Source organism: Simochromis diagramma, unplaced genomic scaffold, assembly GCF_900408965.1.
Source record: "Simochromis diagramma unplaced genomic scaffold, fSimDia1.1 OVJJ01000402.1, whole genome shotgun sequence".
NCBI lineage: Eukaryota > Metazoa > Chordata > Actinopteri > Cichliformes > Cichlidae > Simochromis > Simochromis diagramma.
The window spans coordinates 6063899-6086758 of NW_024386972.1; the positions used below are offsets into that span (position 1 = coordinate 6063899).

At 41.1% G+C, this 22860-nt stretch overlaps 1 protein-coding gene across 4 annotated transcripts; it reads left to right on the forward strand.

The window, feature by feature from the left end:
- Nucleotides 1-1097: 1097 nt before the first annotated feature.
- Nucleotides 1098-22086, forward strand: sec24c (SEC24 homolog C, COPII coat complex component). 4 transcript variants are annotated; one of them, XM_040039369.1, is made up of 25 exons: nt 1098-1269; nt 3248-3426; nt 3693-3773; nt 5262-5388; nt 6693-6859; nt 6956-7693; nt 7778-7908; nt 8840-8908; nt 10848-10956; nt 11115-11242; nt 11948-12086; nt 12192-12307; nt 13211-13335; nt 13438-13629; nt 13733-13826; nt 15233-15349; nt 15438-15608; nt 15760-15856; nt 15940-16085; nt 16691-16829; nt 17193-17311; nt 17676-17855; nt 18460-18645; nt 18817-18906; nt 20180-22086. In XM_040039369.1, exons 2-25 carry the CDS (start codon nt 3267-3269, stop codon nt 20318-20320), a joined length of 3762 nt encoding a protein of 1253 aa, XP_039895303.1. In that variant the 5' UTR covers nt 1098-1269; nt 3248-3266; the 3' UTR covers nt 20321-22086. The 4 variants fall into 4 exon arrangements, with proteins under 4 accessions (XP_039895303.1, XP_039895304.1, XP_039895305.1 ...); XM_040039370.1 differs by lacking the exon at nt 8840-8908; XM_040039371.1 differs by lacking the exon at nt 3693-3773.
- Nucleotides 22087-22860: the final 774 nt, after the last annotated feature.

Consider the following 22860-nt stretch of genomic DNA (forward strand, 5'->3'; position numbering starts at 1 on the left):
ACATTTATAGCTACTTTTACTTTCTAAGTAGGTAAAATACTTATTCCACCAAAGAGGAAAAAGAATACTCAATATAAATAGATTCTGAAACTCTTTTTCAGTGCAACATTTGCATTGCAACTGTTTTGCAGCACCTATGTTAACACATAATATAGGTGCTAGAGTTCCATAATACAGTGTCTATATCAGGGAACGAGTTTTCGACACTAGTTTAAAGATTTTCCATATGCCAGATGCCACAAACCAAACCTGTTACCCCATGGGGTAAAACTTTAATTTATTTTTATTTTATTTATTTATTGGTATTATTGCAATGAAAATTCAGTTATTCTTAATGATGAGATATTGTCATGTATGTTGTGGGTCCTGAGGACAAATTTCATTTTTATGTGGAAACATGTAAATGAAAATGAAAAGGGACTAAATTTAAACCTAAATATACATTTCTATTTTTAAATGTTTTGCCACTACATACACATTTTTATTGTATTTTATTGTAAAACTGAGACTGAATAAACTCCTCAGGAAGTTGGCATGAAACTCACCATCCTGGAGGAGATGGTCAGTGACAGAATTCTGGAAATCATGTATATTAGTACTTCTATATTTATATTGATATCTTTATTTCTTTTTCTCTGTTATATCTCTATTTTTGTATTGGATTTATTGTGTGTTTTATGTATACTGCTGTGACATCTCAAGTTCCCTCTGATCTGACCTTATCTGAACAAAACTGCTCAAAAGTGACTCTTTTTTTTTCCGTAAGGGTTGATTACCCTGACCCCAGCAGTACCCTTCCTCCACTGGTTTTTGGTCCCCTCTGGGCCACCACAAATATCATGAAACAGCCCCTGTTTAATAACTTTTATTAATAACTATCAATGCTTTGATTAAAAAGACTCCCATTTTACATGTTAAATAGTTGGCTGCCGATACCGTATACCAATTACACCGCTGCCTTGTCAAATTCCCGAAGAAAAGGTGAAAAAACAAACCCCAATTCTTACAATGAAACCAAAACTCTCACAGAGCAGCCTGAACAGCTTCCAGCAACCACTGCTGCGCTCTCTCGGAGGAAGTCACTTTGCGGAGTCCGGATGTGGACGTGGCACAGCGCTGCAGCAGTTCCGCTGAATGTCCGCTTCTGATACCGAGAAGGGATTAGTGAGCAACACCCCGGTACGACATCGGCGTCTCAGTTTGTCGGCCACCGGGCTTCAGAGTTTGCATCAAATCTAGGACAGCCTTACTATTTACATCACTTTGGAGGTAGGTTTAGGTTTTGATACGGTTTCTTCTTTGCCATCCCCCTCCCGGCTTCGCTGGGGATCTTGGATTTCGCTACGTTTGCTAATGCTTGGCTAATGCTAAGGCACTGCTAGCACCGCTCTGACGAAAAGCTAGGAGATTACGAGCTAACTTAGCATTTGGTCACAGCTGATGTGCTGTCATGATTCAGGCTGTGTGGTTGCTAACATTAGCATGCTGGCGTAGCTGGAGTCTGGTTAAATAAGGAACGTGTCCTGCTTTGACCCCTACTTAGAGTCAGAACAGTTACTTGTATAATAAGAGAGGCAAGTTGTTTTTGGCTCTTGGTTGACATGTTGTCCGGCTAATGTTAGCATTGCTAGCGAGCTAATTATAATGCGGCGGCATTACTACTCGCCAGATTTCACACTTTCCTCCTACAAAACAGTCTTTTCCCTACCTGGCACTTGTTTTTTATTCTCAAACACCCTATTTCTGTGTGAGTTTTAAAAAGTTCTCCGATGTTTGGATAAAATTACTAGCCCAAACCTTTAGCAGTGCACCTTAGAACAGATGTGGGTCACTCGGTAGGCCCGACATAGTAAAAGAACAGTTACGGTTCCAGCGATTGTGTTTCTCGCTGTGGCACCTGCACTGCTGAATTATTCAATGGACCCGCTCGTTTAGCTCGTGTTTGTCTGTCAGACGATACTGATCACTCATGTCTTATATTTTAGGCCTGTGTCCAGGAACAAAGTGAATAAAAACACCACTCACCCACATCTGTTAGCAGGGTTAAAGTTGACATGTGTTGGAGTTATGCTCATAAAGTTGGTTTTCATAATTCAGCATTTGGTTTCTTCTCACTGCCTTAATTAGTTTTTATTTTATGTTATTGACGATTTATGAGTGACTTGCTTTCCTACTTTCCATCTTCTCATTTGAGATATTTTGAGTGTGGTTTTCATCACTTTAAGTATTAGATTTTATAAGTTTAGAAAAGTCATGGCAAGACAACACTGACTTTCTGTGATGCAGACAGCATGAAAAGTTGCTTACATGCATTTTATTGGCTTATTTAACCACCTTGACAACGTCTAAAACCCATTTCTTAAATGGTTATTTTAGTTTTCTAACTATACAGTCTTTAGATATAACTAGTCATAACTATTTTTTTAATCCTTTTAGTTGTCTACAATACTTTCTCTTTAATAACTTGTAAAACCTGTACTCAGGTATTATCTGATACTATCTTTAATACCACTTTCACAGCTGCGAAAGAGTTGCATAATAATTTTGCATTTTGTGTGTTTTTAGCAATAGGTGTTTGATATTAATGTTTGTTTACTTTCTTTTGGTTGTAATCTTTTTATTTAATGTTATTTAATTTTTGTAGCACATTGTGTAAAAACTCAAAAGGCTGAGGGTGTGGCCAAGTCAAACATAAAAAGCCAATAAAGGTTTTGTCACTGAACCAGGAAATGTTAATGTCATAAGTCAGTGGGATTTAAATAATAAATAAATAATAATGTCAGACTGTAGACAGTTAGAGTTTAGAGTCCTGCAGGGCAAAGCTCTTCTGTGTCAGTTTGCCTGTTTTTTAGTTCAGGTGCTTGGTGGCAAAAACTTCATTTTGGATCCATTATGTTTTATGTGGATGTTAAGATCTTGTTATTTTAGTTAGACTTACTGGTTAAACTGCTTTGGAAAAAACGTTTTCTTAAACATGACAGTTGTCAGTAAATTTTCTAGCAGTATGTGCAAGCACTGCTGTGGACAGATTCCCCCTGCTCTTTGAAAGAGTCCGTGTCTTTGTTTCAGAGAAACACAATACCTTCAAAACAGCCTTTATCAGTACCGTCCTTATTTCAGGGGCTTTCACACTACAGGTGCCCTGGTTGTATTATTGTTCACACACACGAAGCAGGTGAAACATGTTTAGTCCTTAACTATGACATCTAAGTAACTAACTGTATTGTTATTTCACAATTTCATCCAGATTTAGGGATGAACTGAGGATGAATGTAAACCAGCACACGCCAATGGCCTCTCCATATGGCCAGCCCCAGCCTAGTTTTGGCCAGCCTGGTTACGCTCCCCTGGATGGGAGCTATCCAGCACCCTACGCACCCTACAATGGCCCTGCGTCAGCCTATCAGCCTGGGGCTCCACCGCAAGGTAAAGTGCAGTTTGTTAAAAAATGTGCGCATGAGTGAGACATCCAGCAGTTCAGGTAGGCTGTACTTTAAGCATTCAGAGGGATATAACCTTGGAGTGTCCTACATGCCTCCTGCCATGTGAGTGATCATGTATGTGTGAGAAAAGCACAGAACCTGTGCATACTAATCTGATTCTCAGCTGCCCTCTCCTTCCTTCACTTTGCTTCATGCACTTCTCTTCATCGTCTTGTATTTGCCTCCTTCCCCTCTTTTCTTCTATTTCAGGTTACTCTCCTTTCACAAGCTTTCCCTCTAAGGCTTTGGCAGCCAACCCAGTCTCTGACCTCCCCTCTCCTCTTGACTTAGGTAACCAGCTCATCTCTGTTTCTCACTCATTTCACACTTCATATGCCCTGCAATCATCAAATCCTCTCTGTACCTGCAGGTATTATTCTTCCTGCTGTGTCATTTTTCTCAGCATATAATTGAACATCTTTCTGAGACTAATGCCAGTGACGTTCAAGTACAGCAGCCGACTATACACTAACCTTTGTGTAGGCCAGAAAAATAAATTATATCTCTGTTATGTGAGAGACATAAATTTAGTCTTTGAATCCACTGGTCATTACTTCTTTTGCTTTTGATTCGCTGCCTTTTGCACACAGAAGGTTTTAACAGCAGGTGGGGAGGGGGTTTCTGCACTCAAAGCTAGAGCTCTGCATCTCAGATGACCATATTAGAAATATCCCCTCTCTTGTTGACATTGTACGTAAGAGTAGAAAAAATGTCTAAAACTAATTGTTGGACTTAGTCGTACATATGTTGACTTGATATTTGGTCATGTTTGTTATGAGCATCCACCTTTGCAACAATAGATATTTGGCATAATAGGTTCCCTTTAAACAAACTATTAGGGTGAGATTTACAGTCTGAATGGTGAAAACAAAGTTCTTGTATGAACTTGTCTTACAAATCTGGTTGATACTCCTCAAACACAGCATTTGTTATCTTGGTTTTCTATCTGTGCAAACCCACGAGGGAAAAATATGTTTGGCTTATAATAGTGTTACCTCAGTTAGGGGTGGGCGATATAAACGATATACGATAGGAACGATATAAATTTGGCCAACGATAGAGATTTTGACTATACCGCTCTATCGCAATAGCGCATGTTGATGATGTCATCAAGCTGAATTAGTTTCAAAAATCTCTCAGTCAGAACATTGTATGTCATGTTTAGGTGGAAACTAGCGAGCTAACTTCCTGCTAACTTCTAACTCCGTTAAATTTAATAAATTCTGTTTTCATGGATGCCTGGATGTTAAACTTAATTGTTACACCTGGTAAAGCAGCAACGCTGATGATTTTATTAAAGATGAAAGAATTTAGACCGTTTTTAACTCTCAGTGTTCGTTTGACTTTGGGACCTGAGGGGACGGAGTTTTGGACCCAGATTACTCCACGAAGCTCCTCACTACGGCAGCCGTAATGCTCTGACAATCCATCAAAACATTTTTAACAGATTTCTGCACGCCAAAATCAGTTTGAGGTCAGTAAGCACAACCAGAATTCATACATAAGGCACACTCGATTTTTGATAAAATTAAAGGATTTTAAGTGTGCCTTATAGTGTGGAAAATACGTTATACAGAAGACAAGAATATATCGCGATATATATCGTTACCGCATGTGCTTCAAATTATACCGTGATATGGATTTTAGACCATATCGCCCAGCCCTAACCTCAGTTATCTCAACATACTAAGGTTCATACCAGAGTTGATTCACGATTATTTGGTAGCGAAGTTGCTTTTTGTCACTATATGTAGTAATTATTTGGCTCTTGCATTTCAGGTCCTGTCAGGGGTCCTCCTACCTCTGGACCCCCGCCTGTCTCAGCACCTCAGCAGTACAATCAGTACAGTCAGAGTCAAGGGAGCATGCAGAATGGACCCCCACCTCCTACACAGGCACCACCCAGGTAATTTGTTTTCGCCTTTGCTGTACAAGTTCATTGAAGCAGTTGACAGAATCCATTATAATACCCCAGATACTAGTACTGAGACTGTCAAAATCTGGTGCTTTCCTTACAGGAGTGACATGTAGACTACAAACCAACCAAAGCACATTTTTAGAAACAGTGATGTGTTAAGGCACTCGACAAACTGCACAGAAACTGAAATTTAAGAAAGCAGGAGGTACCTTGGTTGCCAATACTCTGCATTTCTTTTTGTGTTTATCTGCTGTTTAAAAGGCTGGATTAGGACAGGTGCTGTTGAGGAACCAGGTGAGCTTGTCATGCTAGGATATTGTTATCCTGATTGGATTTGCTCCAAGATACGCTAATAATAAGCTAAAAATGTGCATTCCTTGTAAAAACATGGACAATTTTGTAATCAGGTTGTCCTAATCAGTATGTTAGTTTGGTTACAGTAAATTTGAGGATACAGACTGAAAGTTTATATTTTATTTTAAAAACATGGCCACCTTATACTGTTTAATTGATAGAAGAAGCTGTGTCGGTCAGCCCTGACCTTCTCTGTGTGCACGTGTCAGAGCAGAGTCACAGCTCAGGGAGAGGACACTGCACAGCATATCTTCACAACTCACATGGGTATGACATTTATAAATATTCAAAGGTTAGATGGTAGAGGAGGTGAGGTACATAGTGTGCAGAGGTTGTTAACTTTCTGCAGAGTCTATCACCTCCAACCTATCCAACCTTTATGTAGCCTTCAGATTAGCTCAAGAACAGTGAATAGAGGGCTTCGTTGAATGGGTTTCCATGTCCAAGCAGTTACATCTTAGCATTACATCACAAAGCATGATACAAAGCGTCGGATGCAGTAGTGTAAAAAAATGCTGGGAGACATGTTTTCTGGAGTGACGAATTACACCTGTCTCTCTGGTAATCCAGTGGATGAGTCTGGGTTTGGCAGTTGCCAGGACAACTGTACCTGTCTGACTGCATTGTACCAAATGTAAAGTTTGGTGAAGGGGGGATTATAGTGTGCAGTTATTTTTCAGGTTTTTTTCAGTCACTCGGCCCCTTAGTTCCAGTGAAAGAAACTCCTAATGCTTCGGCATATCAAGCCATTTTGAACAACTTCATGCTCCCAACTCTGTGGGAACAGTTTGGGAATGGCCCCTTCCTGTTGACTGGCCTCCACAGAGTCCTCACTTCAACTTGATAGAACACCTTTGGGATGAATTAAAGTGGAGAATGCAAGCTAACATCAGTGTCTCCTAGTGCAATCGACTACTGAAAGAGCTTTGTGTTTTCAGACCTGCTGTCTCTCAGCCGTACAACCAGGGTGCTATGAACCTATCGGGGCCGCACCCTTCTTATCCCCAACACTATGGACCCCCATCCACAATGCAGCAGGTTACCAACCAGATGACGGGGATGCAGATCACCTCTGGACCACCAACCGCTGCTGGGCCAGGATATGGTAATTTGAATAGATGTGTTTTTCAGTTTAATGCATGCAGTCTTTTATTCTCTTTATGATATTTAAAGATTGTATTGTCTCTCGCTCTCTATTCAGCTCCACCTCACAGCTCCCAGCCTCCTGTCAGCACTGGGTACTCGGCCGCACCCCAGGCCTCCTACACCCAAGCCCCACCCCCTGTGTCCTCTGCTCCCACTCAGCCGCCACCTCCCAGCGGCCCCGCAGCTCCTCAGCAATATTATAGCGGCCCACCGCCTTCTTCTCAACAGCCATTCAATTCCTCTCTTCCCCCTACCTCTCAGCAGCAGCAGCAGTTCACCTCTTCTGTACCTCCACATCCTTCTCAGCAAACCTTACCTCCATCCTCTTACTCGGGTCCGGTGCCTACACAAAGTCAACCTCCTGTTCCCCCAGTGTCCCAGGCACAGCAGTCCTTCCCTACACCCCAGCCCCCTTTCTCTTCAGCACCTCCACCTGTCAGTCAATCTTCCTTTGCCACTGGCCCTCCGCCTTCTGCCCCAGGCTCGTTTCCACCTCAAGGCCCCCCTCCTAGCTCTCAGCCTGGTTCTTTTCCTCCTCCTGGCCCCCCTCTAACCTCAGTCCCCTCTTGCCAGTACCCAGGTCCCATGCCACCCCAGCAGCAACCCCCTCCATCTCAGCCATCCCCCTATCACTCAGGGCACCATCCTCCTAGACCTCAAATGCCTCCCACTTCCATGGCTCAGAGCAATCACCTGCCTCCAGGACCCCAGGGCCCGGCAGGTCCTCCTGGGCCACTACAGCAGCCTCCATCTCAACCTGGGATGCAGACAGGATACCCTCCTCAGCAGAATGGTTAGGAGACGGCTGTTAAAGTAAAATCAAAAAGGCTTATCATTCGTTTTCTTTGTATCTCAGCTGTTTTGCTGTTTTCTGCAGGTGCTTTTGGGCAGGTGAGAGGCCCTCAGCCTGGGTATTCAGGCCCTTACCCTGGGCAACCAAACTATGGAGCACCAGCTCCTGCTCCACCTGCACAGAAAAGACTTGACCCAGATGCCATTCCTAGCCCGGTGAGCTGACACAAAATTGTTTTGGTTTGCCACACAACACCAATTCTTAAATCTCCAACTTTTAGAATCTGTATTTGGTTGTAATGATGTACTGAGCTGCATTATATTGCGAGGCTTTCTCAATGTTCAACCCTCAGGGGAAATAAATAAATGTAACAACTAGGCCATCTCAAATTCATGGCCCAGGCTACATCCGGGCCTTTGCAAGTTTCGACCCACATATGGGTTTAGATTCTTTTTTTCTAAAATTTCACTCTTGGTTCTGATCCACACTTCACATGCAACAGTCCTATGAAATTAAGTTTCATATTTTTAGTGGACACTGAGTGTGATTGATTTTTGCATGCTGCACCTAGAGCTGTGTGATAATTCTGTTATTATGTGTTCTCCTTACAATTAAACTGTTATTTAGATTAATTTAATTTATTATAAAAGATTCAGAGTTTAGTTCAGTAATAAGAATTAAAATATCTCAGCAGTTTATTCCTAGAGTAAGTTTTTGAAGTGGGACCATTTTTACACCTGACAGCATCTCTCTCGGTCTAGAAAAAAGATGGCAAGTTGGTAAATAATGTGATAAATGCATGTGTGTTTACTCAACATGGTCATAAATTTGGATTTCATTGTAAATGTATTATTTTCATACTGCAAAGCTCTAGAATGGAAGAAATCTAACCTTTTTTAACTATGTAACCTCAGATTCTAAGCATGTTTGCTACCACTAGTTAGTTTAAACTTATTTCCACTTGAGCTTACAATATTACTAATAACTAATCAATAATACTGATGTGTTTCTGTCTACATAAAAGCAATGCTACCTGCTGCTGAGCTCAGTCTTGCTGATCTTTCTCCTCTCACACTCCTTTTTATCTTTTACTCTTTGTATTTACTTGTTTTGCGCAATTTGCTGGACAAACATTTGAATGTAAAGCAAGCGTCTGACATGCCGGCTGTGCAGAAACCGAGACATAGAATAGATCCAGACGCTATCCCAAGCCCAGTAAGTTTCCTGTGTGCCTTTTCCTCTGCTTCATCCTCTTCTTTGTGCCTGACTGCAGTAACCCACTGCCTCCTCCTCCTGTCTTTTTCCTCTACTCCCTTAAAGTTAGCGATCATGACAGTTTTTTAAAAATTTATGTTATGATCCAGTTGTTGTGTCACAGATACATTTTGATATGCCGATATCTGATATGTTTTTAGCAGAAATGCCCAGATGAAATTGTCACAGCCCAAACAAAACACAACAAAGACGTAATATTTCAAGGGAAAGTTTAACATTGTAGAAAATGTTTCTTTGTGTTTTCTTGTTAAGAACTGGATGAGAAGATTGTTACGAGGGCTGTTCGATATAACGATATGTATCGGATGACGATATAAAAACATCTATCATTTTACGTTATCGTTTGTTTCGTGGTGTCGCAAAATAAACTGTTTACGGCAATATTTTTTCATTGTTTTGATGGCCACTGTAGCGGCTATATTAATTTCTTAAAGTTCTCTCTTTCTCTTATATTTAATATAACCACACTACGGACGGACAAGCGCCTGTTTTTATGCGTTGTCATTAGCAACAACGACGGTAAAACCATTGCGTGTCCGCTTGTTTATTTTCCACATAAACCTTTCACAATAAAGCTCAAGATCCTGTTGAGACTTTTCAAAATAAACTGAATTACGTGAAAGAGTATGCAGAGTCTTTACGGATGAGAAGCAAAAAAGAGTCGTCAGGTGCTAAAAAAATAAACCTTCGACTCAAACGTTAGAACAGGCTTTTCCCCGCAGCACGCCGTGTAATAAATACTCACAAAGAAAACAGCGGCCTTTACAACTTATGTCTAAAAATGTATAGTTTCATGCATCGGTTACAACACTCGACTCCAGGTACACGACGCGCAGCTGGAAACACTTCACGCAAGTCGAGCTGCCCGAGATTCACAGAATTTTCAGAAAATGTAAAATTTTTGTGATTTATATCGTTATGGGGACGATAGATGTCTTATATCGGGATATGAGATTTTGGTCATATCGCACAGCCCAAATTGTTACCATTCTCAATCTGGACAGTAGGTGTGAAACCAGTACATTTATCCTGCTAATCCTTTAACATAGCACAAATACATGAAATAATGATGAGTGCGAGTGTATTAGTTCCATACCATGACCTTTAGAGCTCCTTAAGTAACATGTTATTCTTTGTATAATTCATTCAAAAACTGAATGGTGAAGATGAGGCACATCTGTGCCATGACCCTTTAATCTTTAATGGTTTCCTGTCTGACTGATTTTTGTGGGATCTTTTCATCCAGTTTGCAACAATAAAGAAAAAAAAAGCATTTTCTAAAGTCTCAAGCTGTCTCAAGTTTTCAAGAGACTGTCAGGAAAAATGACTAAGATGTAGTGCAACTTTTTGTGAAACTCAGATTACACATTAACAGCCTGTACACCAGGTCGTATAACCATTGCCCACCTCACTGTTTGTGTTTTTGGTCAGGATTTTGAGGCAGCTGGTTCTTAAGAGAACTTCTGTCTTTCAAAGTAAACTTTATACACCCACACAACACCTATAATCCTTTTCCAAGCCCTGCATGCTAGCCTGGATTGGATTTACCATCAAGTCTCTTGCATTTAAGGCATGCCTTGATAAATCCTTCCCGGTTCCCGGGATTTAATTTTTTGTTTTAAATTCTGACAGAATGGCTTCAGCATGAATGGACTTTATTGTTTTTGTCCACTGATCATCACAGGGTATAGTTGTGTGTTAGTGGCTGCAAATCTCTGTGTGGGGGAGTTGTATACAAGTCTTTTCCTGCATGAGTGGTTTTCATGTGCCTCTTTTAATTTTTGTGAGACTCGGGGATAGTGTGTCCTATAAATGTCTTATATTGATGCTGTGATCATGTATGAACGTGGGCCACCTTTTGTCTCCCCCTCTTTATTAGATCCAGGTAATAGAGGATGACAAGGCTAAAACTACCGAGCCATTCACCACAGGGGTCAGGGGTCAAGCCCCACCACTGGTCACCACCAACTTCCAGGTTCAAGACCAAGGTTGTTCTCCTTTTTTTTGTCCTCTCTGGTTTTCTCAGCCACAATTATCCTGGAGTTCACTTTACTTCAATAGTTAACAAGATAACACTAAACTCATTCTTGAAAATAATTTTTACATTTAGCATTGATAATAATGGAGCAACTGTGCTTGTGTTTAGGGAATGCCAGTCCCAGGTTTATTCGTTGTACAGCCTACAACATGCCTTGCACAGCTGATATGGCAAAGCAGTCTCAGGTGCCATTGGCTGCTGTCATCAAGCCCCTCGCCACGCTGCCACCTGATGAGGTGAGTGATTCCTTTGCTGTGGCGTTCTCTCATATCTCTTTTGTGTTGTGAATTCTGTAAGTTGCGATTAGACAGTTTTTTTTTTTTTTTTTTCTCATTTGGAAATGCAGTATTGTATTAGGAAGAAAATCTTCTGCCTAGAGATTGAACTTTTTTTAAAAAGGCAAACAAGCTCTGAATGCAAAAATATATCTTTGAAAATGCTGAATGTCTTTGAAAATTAATATTCTATTGTTTATTTGTCCCATTAACAAGCTTCTTTTGCGTTTCATCATCTTCATCTCATCGGTATCTGCGGCTGCATCTTCTGTTGCAACAGTGGAACAGTTATTACTCGGAGCCAGATTTGATAAAAGATTATTTTTCAGGAAAAAGCCTAATATGTAGTTTGTATCAGAGGATGCACGTAATGTCAGTGGGATAATCTCTTCAAATCAAAGGTGGGGGTGGCTGCATGACCCTGTTTCATGCTGTCATCACGCCTAATATATATCCATTTGGATTGGACTTTCATGTTGTGTCATCTGGGTATGAAAAACAGCTGTAGGGAAAAGCAGGCATGACTTATTTATTTTTAACTGATAACAGTTTGGTACATATTGCGTCTCAGTTGAGTAATTCTGTCCACATTAGGGTGTTTGAATCCTTTTTCTCGTCCTGGTGAAGTTTAGTTTCATCTTACTCTTTTCGCGAATATCTCCTCAGGCCCCTCCACTCGTGGTGGACCACGGCGAGAGCGGTCCGATCCGCTGCAACCGTTGCAAGGCCTACATGTGTCCATACATGCAGTTCATAGAGGGAGGTCGCCGCTTCCAGTGTGGTTTCTGCAGCTGTGTCACAGAGGGTGAGCACATGTGTCCATAGTGATATGTGAAAAGATGCAGCGTTTGAGAGACTATAAATGGTACCCTGATGTGCGCTGATATCATTTCTGCTTTTCCCCCCACAGTGCCTCCACAATACTTCCAGCATCTGGACCACACCGGTAAGAGGGTGGACTGCTACGACCGGCCAGAGCTTTCACTGGGCAGTTATGAATTCCTTGCAACTGTTGACTACTGTAAGGTAAGACCCACGATTGAAAGCTCCATGAGGGGAAAAAAGTCTTACTGTGGGGTTTTCATGCTTTAAAGTACCTCATAAGTCTGCAGCTGACTATTTACCATGTATCAATCATCATTTTTTTTAAATTAATTTTATGGTTTAATAATAAGTGATTAATTCTCACTAAAACGTCTCTATATCTCAGTATGATTAAATTATTAATGGGCCTTGGTGGATACGATATTAATGGGATGGGATCTTTAAAAAATATATATCACCAATGACAGTGGCTGATACTTACTCATACCATCATAGCGCTTATCTTATTTTGTATTTATTTTTCAATTTTCAATTATTTACCTTTTTTAATATGGTGATATTAACAAAGAAACTGGATCTATTATGAGTCTTGTCTTAGTAAATATCATAATTCCTCTTATTTAACAAGATTAGAAACATATTGACTTAATAGAAGCTTTTAACACTTGCTTTGCTATTTAGTTTTTGTAGTTATTATTTAGTAATTATTTGGATAAATACATTAGAAACTTTTCTTCATTTGGTTAGATGTTGTTGATAAAGTATGAGGTTCTCTTTTTGTTATCTTGGCTGAACTTAAAAATGTGCAGTGGCTAAAGAAAAAGCCTGCACTAGATTTAGTATTTTTGAGCAAAAGATGTGAGTGAAGCACAACGATCACCATCAGACGGCAGCTCTAGTTTTCTTTAACCCAAGTCAGGGATTCCAGATGCGACATGCTTGATCAGGCTAGGACTGAGGACATGTAAAGTGGAAAGAATCTAAAAATATATATATGTTGTATACCGGTAAGTCTTGGTACTAAAGTCCGAGACCACATCCAATTAAACAACGAGTAATTCCTGAGCGTACCTGTGTATCTATTTATGGCTTGTCTGTTTACAGAATAACAAGCTCCCTCCGCCTCCAGCCTTCATCTTCCTTATTGATGTGTCCTACAATGCTGTGAAGAGCGGCATGGTCAACATTGTCTGCCAGGAACTCAAGACCCTACTAGACTGCCTCCCCAGGTACTCAAGCACACACCTGAACGAAGAAAAGTACTGTCAGATTTGTAGCTCATCTCAGGGAACGTGGTTTTGATTTATTTATGTATTTATATTTTGATTCAGGGAGAATCCCGAAGTGGAATCTGCAGTGCGAGTGGGTTTTGTCACCTACAACAAGGTTTTGCACTTCTACAACGTCAAGTCGAGCTTGGCCCAGCCCCAGATGATGGTGGTGTCAGACGTGTCAGACATGTTTGTACCCCTGCTTGACGGGTTCCTGGTGAATGTAAATGAAAGCAGACAAGTTATCGAGAGGTGGGCAGCTATAAAGTGGACATTGACACTTGGACAAATACATGAATAGACAGACAGTCAGACACATTGATCTGGGTTAATTACTTGCTGCTTGTTTTTCCAGTTTGCTGGACCAGATCCCAGAGATGTTTGCAGATACCAGGGAGACGGAGACGGTGTTTGGACCCGTCATCCAAGCGGGACTGGAGGCACTAAAGGTAAACGCCTGTCGTGTTTTGTCGTGTTTTGTGTCCAGGTCCAGAAATCTTAGAGACTTCTTGAAGATGAACATAAAAGTTAACTTTCAAACTTTGAAAACCTTTAAAATGTCCATTTTTTCTCACTTGGTACCAAACTGCTTATGTTATTAATGTAAATAATAAATAACCTTTTAATGAAATTTGCTTTTGCTGCCAAATATTAACCCTCTGGGGTCCCGGGTATAATTGGCTGCTTTTTACTGCTTTTGATTTGACGTCTATCTTTCACCTTTAAAAGCAGTTTACCTTGCCTTGTTTGGTATCATTCTTTTCAGCACAACCTCACATGTCTGAATTTCCAGTTATATTTTCATTTTCACTTACTTTATTAACACAATTGATCAAAAAGTAGAAAACAGTTATATTTTTCTGTAAAAACCACAAACATATTTAGCTAATTTCCCTTCTGTGGGACTAATAACGGTTATCTTATCGAATCATTTTAATAACTTTAAATGCAAATATAAATTGTACATTTTAAAAATCTATGCACGACTTTGGCAAACAACAAAATTATTTGCAACTATTTACATAAAAATGCAGCCAAGGCCTCAGGCGTGTTTTATATAACCTCTTATAGGAGAACACCACAGGCCTGAAAGCAGGAGGTGTTTCTTTCGCTCGCTGTGTCATTGGTAAAACTTATAAAAATGCCACATGTGGCCATATAGTTTTTTGAAAAGTCGATATGGTACATTTTTCCACCAATAGCAAGAGGGTGTTTTTTGTCTGTCCTCTTTTTTTTTTTTTTTAGAGTGCTTGCTAGCACTGAAATGCAGTTTTTTTTTTTTGTTTTTTTTTTGTTTTTTTTTAAATTTCCCACCAGTGAACACGACGACAGTATTCAGGAAAAAACATTGTGTATATTTTTTATCATAACTCTGGTTCTATGTGGTCTATCGACACAATTTAAAAACTGCTATGTATTTTGAAGTCGGTACTTTCAACACAAGTTGAAATGGAGACTGTATCTTATTGCCGTGTCTTCTTAAATTGGTCATGTGATTTGGACGCCCCGTCGTGTACGTTGATCCCAGAGGGTTAAAGCTACAACGATGGGCAGCTCTGAAACAAAACATTTGTTTATATATAATTTTTGACTAAATCGATCTTAAAAGAGGGGCCTGTTACACTTATTTCCAGTTCCATATTTTTATTTTTGGACTCTTCTAGAGTAGCTTTGTGTTCACTGTTCAAAATAAACCCTGTTTATCTTATACTGCAGCTTTGTGGAGCCCTTTAGCTTATGCACTTTTTGAAACGTTTTCCTAATGACAGCTTCTGACACAGAAAAGCAGTAGGTGGTGCTCCAGTGCCATTTACCTGAGTCACAGTCTGATGACCTGTGTCTTCTCTCCCCACAGGCTGCTGACTGTGCTGGGAAGCTGTTTGTGTTTCACACCTCTTTGCCCATCGCGGAGGCCCCAGGAAAACTAAAAAACAGAGAAGACAAGAAACTGATTGGAACAGACAAGGAGAAGGTAAGCATGAGACATGACTTCATATTGTAGCAGGTCAACTTCTTGTGTTATTTCACACTCACTCCCTTTCCTTTCTTGTCGTCCACAGTCGCTATTTCAGCCTCAGGTGGGTTTCTACAGCTCTCTGGCTAAGGAGTGTGTAGCCCAGGGCTGTTGTGTGGATCTTTTCCTCTTCCCCAACCAGTATGTGGATGTTGCCACATTAGCTGTGGTTCCCGTCTCCACTGGAGGTTCAGTCTATAAATACACCTACTTCCAGGTGAGCAAAAGTCATTCTGCTCCTTCTTCAGTTTCACTCCAATAGATAGCATGAGAGTTTTGTTTCAATGTTCTACATCCAGCCACTTTGAAGAAAACATTGTGAGTCAGCACCAGCTGGATTGTATAACTATGTGCTTTCTTTATTGCAGGCCCAGTCGGATCAGGAGCGATTCTTAAACGACCTCAGACGAGACATTCAGAAACTAGTTGGGTTTGATGCTGTTATGAGGGTGCGAACCAGCACAGGTGAGACTTCAGCACTTCAAAACCAACAAAAAAAGTCTATAGATGTATCATGTAACAGCTGACTTTAATTTCCCTCCCCTCAGGCATCCGAGCAACAGACTTCTTCGGCTCCTTTTATATGAGTAACACCACAGATGTGGAGCTGGCAGGTCTCGACTGTGACAAGGCCATCACTGTTGAGTTCAAACACGATGACAAGCTCAGCGAGGAGACGGGGGCACTCATGCAGGTGTGCATGCTTGTAACTAAATCCTCAAAGGAGAGTGTAAACAAACCAGGCTTTTCAAAGGGTTTAAAGTTCTTACAAATGGCAGCAACGATGATTTAGTAAAGCATCTGGCATCACACTGTGTTTATGTCAGATGGATAGAGTTCTCCTCTGCAGATATTTTATTTAAAAAGGGGCGAGTACAGTTCACTTGCTCTCCTGTGAGTTATCTCAGTGAACTCCAGGATAAATGTCATGCACTGCAGCTGTCGGCAGCAGTCTTTGTTCTGTTCTGCAGCCTTGGTGAGCTCTCATTGAACCAGTTCTCCACCTGCTACAGGTGGTACTGGTTAACGTCGCCCTCGAACTCAAAGTGGATCTGCAGAATAGAACAAGGGCTTATCCTCTAGATCAAGGATAGGAAAGACTGAGGCTAGCTGTTTAGAAATGAATGTTCAGATAAAGGTAATATAGAAAGTTGCCAAATATACTCGTTTGATGTGGAGGACTGGTGATTGTGGTTACGTTTAAGTGGTTTCAAGAAGAGGCAACGTAAGTCGCACAGCTTTGCTGAAGTATGAAAGGTTTTGTGTCTGTTCATTCTAATAAAACCTGTTTCCTCGCAGTGTGCCGTGCTGTACACCAGCTGCAGCGGCCAGAGACGTCTCCGCGTCCACAACATGGCCGTGAACTGCTGCTCTCAGCTGGCTGACCTGTACCGCAACTGTGAGACAGACACAATCATCAACTACTTCTCCAAATACGGTGAGTTTTTGTGCTGTGGAGGAGTGTGAACTCCTTAAATGCTCTCTCTCTCTCTCCAGTGTTCTCTAACGAGGTGTGAGTGGAGAATTGAATGAATAACATTTTCTAAAAATAATACCAAACAGTGCTGAGCTGCTCCTGCGGAGCTGCAAATTGCCTAACAGTAGTAAGCTGTAGCTCCTCTTGAGAGCTTGCTGTTATCAACATCTGTGCAACTTTCTAAGGTCACTGACTGAAGGGAAGCAAAGACGGTAAATGTTAGATATCTGAGAGAAAAGTGGTTGCAGTTAATTTCATTTAGATGTCAGTGTAATGCACCATAGCAGGTGATACATGAGTGCGTGTGTTTTTGGTTTCTTCCAGCTTTCCGTGGCGTTCTCAGCAACCCCACTAAGGCAGTGAGAGAAACTCTTGTGAACCAGTGTGCTCAGATTCTGGCGTGCTACAGGAAGAACTGTGCAAGTCCCTCATCTGCTGGTCAGGTACTGTGAAAGCATCCACATGCATACTCAGAGGTCAACTTTCACATCCACCAAGGCCACACACGGTTCACAGAGAGACTCAGAACTGAATGTTTAAAAGCTACACTGCACTCAAACGAAACGCAAGATGATGATTGTAATCACTGCTTTCATGACGCTTTTTATGGATAAAACAACAGATGAATAATGGAAGCTAAAATACAAATGAATCAAATGAATCCCTATCCTCGCTATAATCTATATCCGTTTCATATCAAACCCACAAAAACCTGCCTTTCTCATAAACTGATTCAGCATATTTACTCGTCATTAGGCGTTTGAATTGATGACAGTGGGTTTTTGTTTTGTTTTCTTCGTTCCCCAGTTGATTCTCCCAGAGTGTATGAAGTTGCTCCCAGTATATCTGAACTGCGTGCTGAAGAGTGATGTGCTGCTACCTGGAGCCGACGTTTCATTGGATGACCGAGCTTACCTTAGACAGCTGATCAGCTGCATGGATGTTGCAGAGAGTCACGTCTTCTTCTACCCCCGCCTGCTGCCAGTGGTGAGACCGCAGACAAAAGCCCCCAAAGATCTAATCTGTTCACGTTCTCGGCTGGATGCTTTGGCCACAAAAGTCTAAAACTGGGGGTAACACTAGAAATAAGTTCATATATGATATGGCCACTCTGATGCTGCTCACTTGGTCAGTGCAACAGCCTGTTTTATGAAGCCAAATGCAAACAAATGAATACAGTGATGCTCTCAAAGAGCACACAGTGAAATTGCTTTGTGTTTTTGACTATATTAGCTTTGATATCTGTCTGGTATCATTCGTTTAAATATTAAAATTTTAGTGAGGTTTATGGCTAAATAGTGTATGAATACAGGATTCAGATCCTCAGAAAAACCCAAATTCTGTAACATGTGACCACTCTGAGGTAGCTGTGGCTCAGGACGTAAAGTTTTGAGGTGTTCTTGGCAAGATGCTGAACACTGCATCCTTGGTGGTGTGTGATATGTTAAAAAAGCCCCAGAAATACAATTCAAATCAAATTATTTCTGTTTGTTGTTAAAATGTAAGCTAGCTTGAACTAAATCTACCACCTGATCAGCAGGCTGAAATGCCAGCAGACAGTAGCATCTAATTTTTTTTGTTCATCTTCCAGATGAAATTGGAAAGCGGTTCGTTGCCAGTGGCAGTGAGGGACTCTGAGGAGAGGTTGTCAAAAGGAGGAGTTTACCTGCTGGAGACCGGGCTCCACCTTTTCCTGTGGGTGGGAGCCAGCGTTCAGCAGGAGCTGCTGCTTAACATCTTTGGCACGCCGAGCTTCAGCCAGATCGACTCAAACGTGGTATTGAAGAGAGTTCTAATGAAAGGCTAACAAAATCAGTCATCCTGAATGTTTAATGTGAATTTTACCACAACATAAACAGTTTTATAATAGTGATATTACAGTTGTTTCCTGTATTGTAATGGTTTCAAGTATAATATATTTTCTGAATGTTTCTGCTTTTTGTTTCAGACAAGTCTGCCTGTTCTTGACAACCCCATCTCTCAGGCTCTCAGAGAGCTTATTTATTCTTTCAGAGCACAGCGATCACGATACATGAAGGCAAGTTTTCTCTTCCCTTTTTACCCCATAATGTTTCTGAAAAGGAGCCTGTTATGGTTTGGGCAGCTTTGCATGATTCATAGTTCAAAATAATCCTTATCTCGCTTATACTGGCTCTTAGTGCTACCCCACAGGCCATTTTTAACTCCTCTCCTTTTAAGCCTGCTTTTCCCTGATTGGCTGCTGCTCCTAAACAGAAGGTTTGAAAAGCAGCTGAGTGGAGTTTCTGTGCTGCGTGACTGAGAAGACTGTTTAAGGATATCATCTCTGTTTTATGTTTTTGGACCTGAATGATGCCACAAACTGTCTAAACTGAGAATTTAAGGCAGCTTGAAACCTGAGCTTTTGGTCAACAGGAGTTATTTTTACATCTGCTGACCTCATTATTGGAAACTCTGGCCATGTTAATATGAGAATCCACCACTGCAACAATGTCTACATGACAGAAAATAAGAAAATGTGCAACAGGTGCACTTTAAACAATTTGCATGCTACCTCTGTTGAGAAATAGATTTTTCATCGTCTTCTTCAAGTTGCCTCCATCTCACCCTATCCCTATTATCCTCCTCTGTCACACCACCACTCTGCAGCTCCTCTACTGCATCCATTAATGTCCTCTGTGGTCTTCCACTTTTCTTCTTGCCCAACGGCACCAATATATTCACCATCTTTCCTCTGCACATGTTAAATCCATCACAGCCTTGCCTCAAACTTTGTCTCCAAAATGCTCAACCTGAACTGTCTCGAGACCATCTCGTAAACCTTTCTTGTCGCTCTTTGTGCTGTCCTTTTTTCACTCCCAACCCTCGTCTCCACTCACTCCACCCTGCGCGTACTCTCTTCTTCAGTTCTTTTGTGCACTGTCTGCTGCTTTGGGCGGGTCAGTCCAGTTATTTAGGTGGATAAATGTCTTTTTCTAACTTCTGTAACGCAGACTTCCCGATACGTGTATCTAACCTAGTGTTTGGTCCTAATTGGAAAGTTAGGAGCTTAACAAAGAATTAAAAGGCAGCTATTTTTGATAATTGATGAAACATTTAAGTGAATATTAAAACGGAAAATCTCAAACTCAATTTTTTTTTTAATTTCATGATGTAAGTTTTAGGAGATGCTTTGATTTATTTATTTATTTTTAAATACACTTTTATGTTTTTCTTGTTGCAATAATTGTGAGCTGGATGCTCAATACGTTATTTAATTGTATTTTTTATGGGCACATTTTGTATCAAGTCTGCCTCCTCTTTCTCACACACCTTTCTCTGTCATTTTGCAGCTGATGGTGGTGAAGCAGGAAGACAGGGCCGAGCTGATATTCAGACACTTCCTGGTCGAAGACAAGAGCGCCAGCGGGGGAGCGTCATACGTAGACTTCCTGTGTCACATGCACAAGGAGATCCGCCAGCTTCTCAGCTAGGCCCCCCCACCGCAAATTCCCACCTTCACCTGTATGAGCCCCCACCACTACCACCACCACCACCACACAGATCCATCCCAGTCACCTTTCCATGTGAAAGAAAGCGCTTGATCTTTTTTCCTTTCCTTTTTTTTTTTTTTAAACCTAATAAACTAAAGCTCCCCTTACTGTCTGTCAGCTGAGCACCAGAGACCAGCTGGTAGATCACATGTGTGCGTGACAGTGCGAGTGTGTATCTGTGTGTGAGTGAGAGAGAGAGACATAGGGGGGGATCTGATGTTAATAAAGCTTTACTCTGCCTCAAATCTGCTGCTCCACAGCAGCAGGAGCGAAATAACTTATGAGGGAGAGTAATGTATATACAAAAATGAACAATTACGTATGCAACAGACTGACGGAGAAGGCGGATGCCGGCTGTAGTTGGTGTAATGTCTGTATTAAAAGCACTGAAAGGCTGTTTGGGTGCATGAATGACTCTTGGATAGAAAACACTTTTTATATGACTAAATCCCATTACAGTGAAGGACATAGGGAAGTGAATAAATGCTGTTCTTTCTGTCTCATCCACTATAATCATGGCCTTAGTACCCCCTTCCTCCCCTTCTGTTCCCATGCTGCTCCAATCATCCGTAATGTGTGAGTGTGTGTGTTTCCAGATGTGAGAGGATTAGTGACCCATTGCCCAGTTTTGTTTTTTAAATCTCCTGCTGTGTCTCCAGGTGCGAGCATCTGACTTTAAGCCCTAGATTAACAACTCAAACTGGAGTCTGATGTGATCTTACCAACAGTAAGCACTGAAAATAAAGGTGCATGTAATTTCTGTGACTGCTGAATCGCTACAGTAATCGGCAATTCAGATTGGTTTCAATCAGCGTCAGTTGAGTTTCGCTCACCGGGGCGAGCATCTGTCTCTCGAGACTGTCATGAGAGGAAGCTCTCATTATTTCCAGGTCTATGCAGCACTGAGAAAAGCCAGAGACAAACTGAAGGGGAAATGAATGAGGCGTGTGAATCTATTATTTTAAGCGTCACAGTGAGGGGAAACGTGCTCCCGATCGCTTTGTTTGTTGGGCGATTGTTGAAGGCGAGTAGTGCTGCAGACTTTATATTAACCGAAGGCGTTGATGTCCGGGTCTGTATGAAAGCAGGCAGGGATGAGCACAGAGCGGCAGCAGACGTGTGAACACCAGTGAATGTTTGCAAAGTTTTGGGTTGCCTCCACACTGAGAAGTTGACAAGCTGTTCAGTGTGTAAATAAAATATATAATCTGTACAGAATTAATAGAAAATAACGATTTTAAAGGCCTGCCTGAACGGCTGTGGTTTGTTGATGGTTGATTTGTGTCACAAATAGCCTAAATATAAAATCATGGCTTTTACTGAGGAGCGGAAGACGTGGCTTTTCTCTTTTTCTTTTTTTTTTTCCTTTTTCTTTTCTCGATATGTCTGCGTGAATGTTAGGTGTGCGATTGTGTGAATGTGGGGTCGGTCCTGGTGAATTTCTCCTGAGGAACAGAGGGATCAGCCAACACACACACACACACACACCACCCGTGAGGTTAAACTCGGTCTTCATTTATCACTTTGTTCCTTTTATAACGACGTGACTTTGTGCTCTGTGTGTGTGTGCAGCCCTCTGTTCCGTCTTTATGTTCACTGACTTCGATTGACCCGCCGTCTTGACTGTAATCTTAATTTCTGTTCCTTTTATTCTTTTTTTTCATTGCCTCTTGGGACTGCTAATAAAATGATTGTTTAAAGTGAAACGTTGTTGTTTTTTTATTCTTGTGTTATCGCTGAAGAGAGTCTTACTTATCCATCACTTTGTGGGGGGAAAAAAGCAAAATTACAAAACATTGTCACTTCCTCTTTTTAACAATATGATACATTTATGACGGGTCTGCATTTTTCCGCATGCTTTCACTTCTCAGTTTCTGCATCCACAAAAATTCTCATAGTCTAGGGAAGTGTAAGTTTAGCATTGAAAAATTACGCTTTCCTGTATATTGCCTAACTCAGCATTTTATCAGGACCGCTGTACTAACTGAAAACCTCATGAAACGGTTATTTTTAATGATATCTGCTTTATCTGATGGTGCTAATATCTGAGCAGATATTTGTCATGATCCCAAACAATTAAGTCTGCAGGTAGCTAGTGTATCTGAGGCTGCCTGCGATATCATGTGCTTGAAGTTTTCTTGCTACTTTATCCGTCTGTCACATTGTTGTGAAGGAATCTGAGCCCTCTTTACTGCATTACTTGAGTTCATTGAAGTTTGCAGCCACTGTACTTCAGTCAGGTTCGGGTCTACGTTTTGATTCGGCCATTGCAGCCAATCTGTTGTAGAGTTACTGCTGTGCTTGGATTCATCCTCTTATTGCATGACCCCAGCTTTAGCTGTTGGACAGGTGGCCCCACAAGCCTTCATCCAGAGTCGTCAGGTGAAAACCAACCAGGTCACCTACTGTAACTGATGCTCACCAATCAGTGTGTTAGACTATTTAACAATTAGTTTGAAAGAGTTTGTGTTTTTTTTTTT